This window comes from Apium graveolens, chromosome 1 (genome assembly GCF_009905375.1).
Source record: "Apium graveolens cultivar Ventura chromosome 1, ASM990537v1, whole genome shotgun sequence".
NCBI lineage: Eukaryota > Viridiplantae > Streptophyta > Magnoliopsida > Apiales > Apiaceae > Apium > Apium graveolens.
In genome coordinates this window covers 74,110,118-74,121,324 of record NC_133647.1, presented here as the reverse complement: position 1 = coordinate 74,121,324, position 11,207 = coordinate 74,110,118, and the positions used below count along the sequence as shown (strand labels likewise).

General features: G+C 32.8%; 1 protein-coding gene across 1 annotated transcript; it reads left to right on the top strand.

The window, feature by feature from the left end:
* The first annotated feature begins 732 nt into the window (after positions 1-732).
* Positions 733-1,839, top strand: LOC141677965 (protein FAR1-RELATED SEQUENCE 5-like). The gene has a single exon (XM_074484160.1). The coding sequence runs from the start codon at positions 733-735 to the stop codon at positions 1,837-1,839; it is 1,107 nt and encodes a 368-aa protein (XP_074340261.1).
* Positions 1,840-11,207: the final 9,368 nt, after the last annotated feature.

The window sequence follows — 11,207 nt, the reverse complement described above, 5'->3', positions numbered from 1 at the left end:
GGTGAAAGAATGAAGAAATGAAGGGGATGGAGGGCCTCGGCTATGGGATGGCCGAGAGGGAGGGTTGAGCCGAGAGGGAGGGAGGAGAAAAGGGGAGGGTGGAGTGAAAATGGAGTGATCATCACTTTAGTTTTGTTTTTATGTCTTTGACTAGGCTAAATGTGAGTGGATTTAGGAAATGACAAGAGTAACCCTCTAGCTAAAGTTAGGCAAATTTGCATGCAAGGTCAAGGAGGTAATTTGGCTAGCAAAATGTGAGTTAGTGGGGTGGAGAATGTCTTCTTTGCCCTTTGGTTAAATAGAAGAGAGTTTGCATGCAAGGTTATTCATGTAATTTAATAATTATGACAACTAAAATTTATAATAATTTATTTTTATAAAATAAAATACAAGTTCAAAAATTATAAAATTTCTACCATAAATTAACTTGTATTTTTAGAGACTTTATAAAATCATTTTCACAATTTGTGTACAAAATGTCTTTTAAAAGAAAATTTTTCCAAAGCTTAGAATATTCCTTATAAATCAAAAATAAAGAAATTAAATAAATTCTTGCTTTGAAAAATCATATACTACCCAAAGCAAATTTATAATGCAGAAATTTTCACTCACACAAACGTACAAGCATTGAATATATTTTTATTTAACTTAATATTATTCACAAATAATATTACATAAAATGCCGGTCGTAACAGTTTTGACAAAAAACTTTACGGTTTTTCAAAATCAAATATGAATAGTGTTGTGCCTTGCGTTGGTATGTTTTTTAACACTTTGGATGAAGCCAAAAATTTTTATAGAGATTATGGTAGAAGTGTTGGATTTGAGATTATTATTAGGAGTACTCAGAGACATTCACGGGGTAATGGTATCTCCTCTCGTTTGTATATTTGTCGTAAGGGTGAAAGACTAGGTTCTAGTACGAAATTGGATGTTGATGATGAAAGAAAGGAAAAAAGAAGGATTAGAGATGTAATTCCGAGAACAAATTGTAGTGCTCGAATGTGTGTCACTCATAGAGTTAAAAATGATAAATGGGAAGTAACTTTAGTTAAATTAGAGCATGATCATGATATGGTAACCTCAGATAAAGTACAATTCATGCCAAGGTCCAAAAATATAGATCCGGTTACCCGAGCATTGCTTGAGTTATTTGATAAATCGGGCATTGAAACCGCTAAAGCGATGAGATTTCTTGGTGAAATATGGGGTGGTATGGAAAAACTTGGATTTTCTAATCAAGATGTTCGTAACGTAATTCGTGATATTCGACGACGGGTGTTCGATTCCAGTGATGCGGAGAGTGGGATGGCATTGCTGCGAAAATTGAAAGAAAAAAGTTTTGGAAACTTTTTCTATCGAGTTGATTTGGATGAAGAAAATAGAGTTAGAGGTTTGGTTTGGGTTGATCATCGATCATTGAACGCATACACGAATTTTGGAGATGTTATTTCATTTGACTCCACATATAGGACAAAAAGGTATTGTATGCCGTTTATACCAATAACCGGGGTCAATCACCATTACCAAAATATCTTGTTCGGGTTTGCACTCATGCGGGATGAGACGGAGATTTCATATAAATGGGTTTTGAAGACATGGTTGGAAGCCGTCGGAAACAAACCTCCCCTCACTATTATTACGGATCAAGATATAGCATTGGGAAATGCTATTGCCGAGATTTTACCGGATACCAAGCACATATTAAGTTCGTGGCACATAAGTAATAAATTTCCCAAAAAATTGTCGGCTTTGTACACACAATATCCAGAATTTAAAGGGAATTTTAATGATTATTTGTACAAGTCGTTGTCACCCACGGAATTTGTTGGTAAGTAGGAGGTTTTGGTTGATAAGTATGGACTCGAGGATCGTGTTTTACTAAACGATATGTATGCCATAAAAGATAAATGGATTCGTGCTTACACAAAAAAATATTTCTCCGCCGGTATGACCACCACCTCAAGAAGCGAGTCCATGAATTCATTTTTTGACGAGTATGTGAAAGCTTCAACCGGGTTGAAAGAATTCATTGAGAATTCACAAAAGGCTTTGGAAACACAAATTCTTAATGAGGTTAAAGCCGACTACGAGACCGAGTATAAGGAAAGTTGATTGATATTTAATTCCGCCTTGGAAAATCATCATTCTTCTATTTACACAAAAGAAATGTTTAGGCAATTTCAAAATGAGCTTAGAAAAAGCACATCTTATGTGGTAAATAGTTGCAAAGATGGTTCCAATTACATGTGGAAGTTGTATTTAGTTGAGAAGTATAATGTGCCGGAGAATCTTAGAAGAAGGTATCGGGTGATGGTTTCTTTGGAAGGAAATATTGATTGTGAATGTAAAAAATTTGAACATTCCGAGATGCTTTGCAAACATATCCTACGCTATCTTGACAAGAAACAAAAAACTATGATACCAACAATTTTTATCAAATCAAGATGGACGGCGAGCGCAAATAAAATTGATGGTTTTTCGCCTTATAATCCTCCCGTTCTTGTTGATGTTGGTGATTCAACAACGGCAAGGTATAGTGCTTTGTGTAAATCTTTTCAAGGTTTGGGTGCTCTTGGAAGTTGTTTAAAACCACGATACAATTACGTCATGGATTTGATTGAGAAAGGAAAATGTTACATGATTGAAAAGTTTCGTGAAGAAGAAAATAATTCAAGAATGGAGGAGGAGTTCCAAGTTTGTGATGAACATGATCCAATATTCAATCCTCCAATGTCACAAACAAAGGGAAGAAAGACGGATTCGGCAAGGTATAAAAGTGGCATTGAGACGTCAACAACAAAGAAGAATTTAGGAAGGTCTAAAAGTGGTATTGAGACGTCAACTAAAAAAATCCGTTATTGCGGCTTTTGTGGTGTGGCCGGACATGATAGGAGGCGTTGTCTAAAAAACCCAAATAGAAATTTTAAATGATTTAATTCGCAATTTATTTGAATGTAGAAATTTAAATTAATGGAATGTAATATTTGAATTTGGAATGTAATATTTGAATTTGGATTTTTAATATTATTTGGTATGTATTTGAGCTATTATTTACTTTTTTTATAAGTACAAATTTTAAAAAAATTAATGGCTGAAAAAACAGGGGAGCTAATTCCTCAAAAATCGAAGCTAAGCAAAAACATGGGAAAACAAGGGAAACAGGGGACCTTCCGCAATGAATCATTGCTGAATATCTTTCCTTCCGCAATGATTCATTGCGGAAGGTCCCCTGTTTCCCCTGTTTTCCCCTGCTTTTGCTTAGCTTCGAATTTTTGAGAAATTAACTCAATTTTAAATTTTTTAAAAATTCAATATTAAATGGAAAAAAGTCAGAAATGGTGAAAACAAATTAGTGACACTATTTTTTAACAATTTCAGTGTCTCCTCTAATTTTTGATTAATTTTTAATAAAAGTCCATTTTTTTATTTTTTTTCTTTATTTTTAATTCGAATTAATACAATTAAAGGAAAAAAATCAAAAAAAAAAGAAAAAAGTCAGAGATGGTGAAAAAAAATTAGTGACACTATTTTTTGATAATTTCATTGTCTCCTCTAATTTTTGATTAATTTTTAATAAAAGTCCATTTTTTATTTTTTCTTTATTTTTAATTCGAATTAATACAATTAAAGGAAAAAAATCAAAAAAAAAAAGAAAAAAGTCAAAAATGGTGAAAAAAAATTAGTGACACTATTTTTTGATAATTTAATTGTCTCCTCTAATTTTTTATTTTTTTTAAGAATATTCCATTTTTTTATTTTTTCTTTATTTTTAATTCGAATTAATACATATTATTAAAGGAAAAAAATCAAAAAAAAAGAAAAAAATGGAAAATGGTGAAAAGAATTTAGTGACACTATTTTTTCATAATTTCAGCCTCTCCTCTAATTTTTAATTAATTTTTAAGAAATGTCCATTATTTTTCTTTTTTCTTTATTTTTAATTCGAATTATTACATATTATTCAAGTAAAAAATCAAAATAAAATGGGAAAAAATGGGAAATGGTGAAAAAAATTTAGTGACACTATTTTTTCATAATTTCAGTCTCTCCTCTAATTTTTAATTAATTTTCAAGAAATGTCCATTATTTTTATTTTTTCTTTATTTTTAATTCGAATTATTACATATTATTCAAGGAAAAAATCAAAATAAAATGGAAAAAAATGAGAAATGGTGAAAAATATTAGTGACACTATTTTTTCATAATTTCAGTCTATCCTCTAATTTTTAATTTGAATTTATTCATATGTAGTGACCAAATTATAAAAAAATGAAATAGAGTGACCAAAGTGTGAATTTTGCAGAAGTTTCAAGCTTCCGCAATGATTCATTGCGGGTGGGACTTGCTTCCGCAATAATTCATTGCGGAAGGGTACTGAAACCTGTAGACTGCAGGTTTTGCTGTTTCTGCAGCCTGCAGTTTCCTGCAATTACTAGTTTTCCTGTCCCTGTTTCTACGCTACAAACTCAACAATAAAAATACATAACCAATCCAACAAATCAAACACCAATCCAAATTAACCAATCCAACAAATCAAACACCAATCCTCATCGAAAATGATAAACATTCTAACCATTTATTCTAACATTCAAAAGCTAACCAAATCAAAAATCCAAACCAAATCCAAATCAAAAATGCAACCCAAATCCATACGAACAATTTTAACCATTCTAAATAAGTTCATACCAATATGAACAATCGAAAAACTACCACAAGAACCAACATAAGTATACAAATACAAGTCCAATAAATCTTCTAATACAAATTCAAAGAAATAAATCATAAACCCAAATTTCTTTGGGTCAATCCCCATGCTGAAAGATGACGAGCACGCCCCCTACGCAATTCCCAAGTAATGCGATAACGAAATGTCTCTACATCATCATATGGATGCCAGACAGCGTGCTCCAATCTAATCCCATTAAGAATAGCATCCACATACTTGCATACATAGACGCCGCAGTCAACTCCAGTATCTTGCTTCGGCCTAGCCGTAACTATAGGCATCTTCATGAATTTCTTTGTAAATCTCTGGGGGTCCAAGTAATTTAGCCAGCACGGGAGGACTTTCTCCTACAATTTCAAATAATTAGTAACAAATATGAAATAATTAAGCATGACTTCTTTTCTATAAGTTTGTATTATGCAAATATGCAAATAATAAATCAAATTAAGGGCTAAAAGACATGAATTCTTTTCTATAAGTCTTTATTATGCATTTTATCCTAAATATGCAAATAATAAATCAAATTAAGGGCTAAAAGACATGAATTCTTTTCTATAAGTCTTTATTATGCATTTTATCCTAAATATGCAAATAATAAATCAAAATAAGGGCTAAAAGACATATATTCTTTTCTATAAGTCGGTATTATGCATTTTATCCTAAATATGCAAATAATAAATCAAATTAAGGGCTAAAAGACATGAATTCTTTTCTAATTATGCATTTTATCCTAAATATGCAAATAATAAATCAAATTAAGGGCTAAAAGACATGAATTCTTTTCTATAAGTCTTTATTATGCATTTTATCCTAAATATGCAAATAATAAATCAAATTAAGGGCTAAAAGACATGAATTATTTTCTATAAGTCTTTATTATGCATTTTATCCTAAATATGCAAATAATAAATCAAATTAAGGGCTAAAAGACATGAATTCTTTTCTATAAGTCTTTATTATGCATTTCTTTATTATGCATTTTATCCTAAATATGCAAATAATAAATCAAATTAAGGGCTAAAAGACATGATTAGAGGTTACTATGAAGTAATATTGGACGTAGTAAAGCATCTTGAAATTACTGAAGGGCCCATTCTCACGAAGTGGATCAACTAATAGAACTTTCATCTTGTTCAGGTCCACAATAAACAAGATCCAATGACCTCCAGTGCATGTAGGAAATAAAGCATAACCACATAACTAGATATCTGGCCCTTGAAATTGCCTATGGTAGGTCTTAAAGAAGTCAATCTGTTCCGCAAGCTCCACTCCTGTCTTCTTGTATGGATCCATCTGTAAAATAGACGTCAGTAACAACACAATTCAAGAAATAATAGACATTTGTAATTAAAGAGAGGTAGGTATTAGATGTTAGTACATTCAGATTTGTGCTAATATTCTTTGTCTGGTACATGAGGAAACTAGGAGCAATGAAAAACCTCTTTGCCAGCGAATGTAGATCCTCGTTTTGCAACATATACCTCTCTCGAAGCCTTACCAACTCCATATAAGCATTGACAACATCATCCTCCAATTAATTCCCGGGTGCCAGGGTCTGCACTTGCTTCTTACTAAGGAACATGGTAATATTCGTGTGCCTTTAAAAAACATATGGCAGATCACCAGCCCACCAATGTGTAAAAATCCAGTCGATCTTTCGGTTCTTAATTGGCCTAGTCAAATCACCTCGTCTGTCCTCACCACCACGCCTCTCCTTATCTTTATAAAAATCTTCACTTCTGTCGATCTGCAAATACATGTCAAAATAATGAACACATGTAACAGGAGTAACTAAATATGTCAAAATGCATTAATTCTTTTAAATTGTACCTCGAATATAGAGGCTAACTTAGCAGGAACACTGGTAACATTACCACAAAAATCAACAAATCCTCGTGTAACAGGAGTACCACTAGCAAGCTGCAATTAAATCAACAAACATCATGCAACCATTCAAGAGTAGTTATACATGATGAATTTTAACTCAACACTGAGAAATAAATGATACCTCCATATCAACAGGATGAAAAGCAATCGGGAGAGATGGTGTAGCAGAAGCAGGTATAGCACTATCAATCTGCAGTAAATATGAATCAGCAAAATAATTTAGTCCCACATAAGAAATACTAACTAAGTGGTGGTTGTGATTAAATATACTGATTAGTACCAGAACGCCGGGAGGATGAGTGACAGGAGTGGTCAGCTGTGTCAGAGGAGCACCAGTCTCAACCTCCTAAAATAATAAAAAATATTAATCACACACAATGCTCACAATGCACAAATGCAGTTTTAAAGAACCAAATTAATACACTACCTCAACACCGACTGGAACAGAGGTAGAAATGGGAGAGGATGTAGGAGGTGGAATAAATGTAGGAGGGGTAGCGGATGTAGGAGGTGGAACAGATGTAGGAGGGGTAGCGGATGTAGGAGGTGGAACAGATGTGAGAGGGGGAGCCGATGTGTGAGGGGTCTGCTGGGAGGGAGGAGGTGTTGTACTACCGATAGGATGGGTAGTATGAACATCAATAGTCTCACCCTACAATAACATGTTAATACATATCAATGCATTATTTAAGAAGAGAGTACCATATCAATGCATTATTTAAGAAGTTTATCAAGGAGTACCTGGCGTAAGCGTTTCTGGGAGACATGAAGTGGGTCCTCGGAAGACTGTGCATCACTAGTCTCAGCCTGCGGTAACATTTACAACATTTCAATACATTATCAATTGTAAACAAGTTTATTGTGAAATTTCTGACAAATAAATAATACTACCTCGCGTGCACGTTTATGAGATACAGTGCCATGATCAGGTCTTTTAAAGGAGGGTCTATCAACCAAATGACCCCACCACTCGGTCATGACTCGATCATATCGAGTCAAAAAATCAGGAACCGACTCATAAAACCAGTCTCCAACATCATGACTGTGTACCACCTGAGCCAACCTCATAGCACTCTCCAACTAAAATATAAAAAAATGATAAATAATTAGGGATTTTATTCCTAAAAATGCAAGATTTAATCAATTTAAGGGGTAAAATACAATAAATTTTTTTTAAGTCCTAAATATGAAATAATTAGGCATTTTATTCCTAAAAATGCAAGATTTAATCAATCCAAGGGGTAAAATGCATTAATTCTTTTTTAAGTCCTAAATATGAAATTATTAGGCATTATATTCCTAAAAATGCAAGATGTAATCAATCTAAGGGGTAAAATGCATTAATTCTTTTTTTTTAAGTCCTAAATATGAAATAATTAGGCATTTTATTCCTAAAATGCAAGATTTAATCAATTCAAGGGGTAAAATACATTAATTCTTTTTTTAAGTCCTAAATATGAAATTATTAGGCAATTTATTCCTAAAAATGCAAGATGTAATCAATCTAAGCGGTAAAATGCATTAATTCTTTTTTTAAGTCCTAAATATGAAATAATTAGGCATTTTATTCCTAAAAATGCATGATTTAATCAATTTAAGGGGTAAAATGCATTAATTCTTTTTTTTAAGTCCAAAATATGAAATTATTAGGCATTTTATTCCTAAAAATGCAAGATTTAATCAATCTAAGGGGTAAAATGCATTAATTCTTTTTTTAAAGTCCTAAATATGAAATAATTAGGCATTTTATTCCTAAAAATGCAAGATTTAATCAATATAAGGGGTAAAATGCATTAATTCTTTTTTTTTAAGTCTTAAATATGAAATTATTAGGCATTTTATTCCTAAAATTGCAAGATTTAATCAATCTAAGGGGTAAAATGCATTCATTCTTTTTTTAAGTCCTAAATATGAAATAATTAGGCATTTTATTCCTAAAAATGCAAGATTTAATCAATCTAAGGGGTAAAATACATTAATTCTTTTTTTAAGTCCTAAATATGAAATTATTAGGCATTTTATTCCTAAAAATGCAAGATTTAATCAATTTAAGGGGTAAAATTGCAAGAGTTAAGGAAGAGTTATAAAATATACCGCATCAACCATATTCTGCTGGTTATACCAATCACGAGGCTGTATCTTAGTGGCATGCTCAGCTACAAACGGTGCTATCTTCAATTTACTCACCCTCCTATAACAGTACATGTACTCTGTCATCGGTACATGAGCCCCCTCTGTAACAATAGGCATACTCGTGTCAACAAAAGAATCACACTCCACTATAAACTGTCTCAACAAAACAGTATGGTTATCCGGTTGCATACAGGACAACCTCTCCACACGTAGAAAACCGTGATCCACCGGCTCCTCAGGAATATGCTGCAGCATACCGAACTGTCTCAGAACCCTGTCCGGCATGACATACTCCACCATCTCAAAATGAATCATCGCTATGCGACCGAGTGCCGTATGCAACATATCCATCATGTCAGTATCATAATCATCGGCACTATAATCAATCCTCCTATAAAACCTCCGATATGGCTGCCATGTCAACCAACTCATCTGAAAGCTTTCAAAATCTCCCTGATAACCTCCTGTGTAATGGTGAGGGTTACTCCTCCTGTTAGCTACCGGTCTAGCCCACGTTGTAGCCCTCGGCAACACAAACCTCGTACGCGGTGCAATCTCAGGACGACCAGGCAATACCCTCTCCCAAGCCCACAACATCAACAACATAGCACACCCGTTCAGACTGCCTGAAGACTTATGCACAGCCTTCGACAAACATCTATACAAGTAGCTCAGAACAGCAGCCCCCCAAGCATAATCGATAATATGATCAGTGTCCTGTATAACCTGTAGATATCGGGGGTGCACCACATCCCGAGATAAGGTAGGAAATAATATACCTCCAATCAGAAACAGAAGATATGCCCGGGTGTAAACTATAGGATCCTGCTGAAGAAACTCTGGACTCTGCTCCCCTCTGGCCTAGAACCATATCTCGTGCGTAACTTGTGAAGAGTCACCCCGCCTCGACCATACATATCAGCCTGCTCCTTCTCAGTCATCCTCAAATCCTCCCAGTTGGTCACCCAATACGGTTTCGGATTATCAAGTTCCGTATGGGTAACAGCACGACCAGTAATAGGCAGCCCCAAGATCATGTAAAGATCATGTAAACATCCTCCAGTGTAATGGTCATCTCACCAAATGTGAAGTGAAATGAGTTAGTCTCTGGCCTCCACCTCTCCACCAGTGCAGTGATCAAGCGAATATCATTCTGCGGAACAACCAAGGGGTTAACAAACACCCCGAAACCCCAGCATGTAAGCAAATGTATCTGCTCCTCATCCAATACCCAGTTACCCATGTTAGCAGTCAACTGTCTAACATCGAGCGTCTCCCTCTCACCCCCATGCCATATAAGAGTACTAATGTGATCATCCTGCATGGTCAGCAATGATCGATCCATAGGCCCGCATTTCATATTCATTTTATCTGCAATTTTCAAAACAAGAATTATTTCAGTTTGATATTATAATGCACAAATAAGGGCAGAATAACAAGCAACTAAACAAATAACTGCAAATAAACAAGTAATTAAACAAGGATAGATTATGAACAATTAATTAACAATTAAACAAGTAATTTGCAATTAAATAAGTGTAAACAAGGATATCTTTAAATATATCTTTATTTCAAATTCAAATTAATTATTCTAATCATATATAGTCATTTTCATTAGCCCAAATTAAACAAGTATTTAAACAAATATATATTTAAATACTAAGAAATATCCTTAATTGAAATTATTAATTCAAATTAACCTAATAATTATTCATAACTATTCCAAACCATTTATCATTAATTTTAAATATTAACATAATTATTCGAATGAAATTCACAACTCAAAATTAAACCTAAATTCATTTCTTAACTAATTTATTTCAAATTAAAAAATTAAAATGACCTAATGCTTATTTCAAATTATTACTTTAAATTCAAATTAATTATTCTAATCATATTTAGTCATTCTAATTAGCCCAAATAAACAAGTATGCCTAACTCATATATTTAAATACTAAAAGCATGCCTAATCACCCATAATTATCCCAAATCATCTATCATTAATCCTAAATTTAATCTAATAATTCGAATTAATATGTATATAATTACCCTAATTATTCGAATGAAATTCACAACTCAAAATTAAACCTAAACTAATTTCTCAACTAGTTTATTTGAATTAAAAAATTAAAATAACCTAATTAATCCTAACCATAATTGTTATAAAATCCGAAATTTAACCTAAATTCGAATTAAATCACCACAAATAATGAAGAACATAAAATTCGAACTAAAAAGAATCAAATCAACATATAATTCGAACTAAAAAGCATAACATCAACATTTAATTCGAAATAATCCTAACCCTAATTGTTAAATAAACCTAAATTCGAATTAAATCACCAAAAAAATCAAGAACACAAAATTCGAACTAATAATCATCAAGTCAACATATAATTCGAAACAAATTTAAAAAAAATCAAGTACATCATGTGTGTGTATAATCAAGAACAATCTT

What these genes read in the sequence shown, in the direction of transcription:
- LOC141677965 (XM_074484160.1), top strand. Translation starts at nt 733, where the DNA reads ATGAATAGTGTTGTGCCTTGCGTTGGTATGTTTTTTAACACTTTGGAT.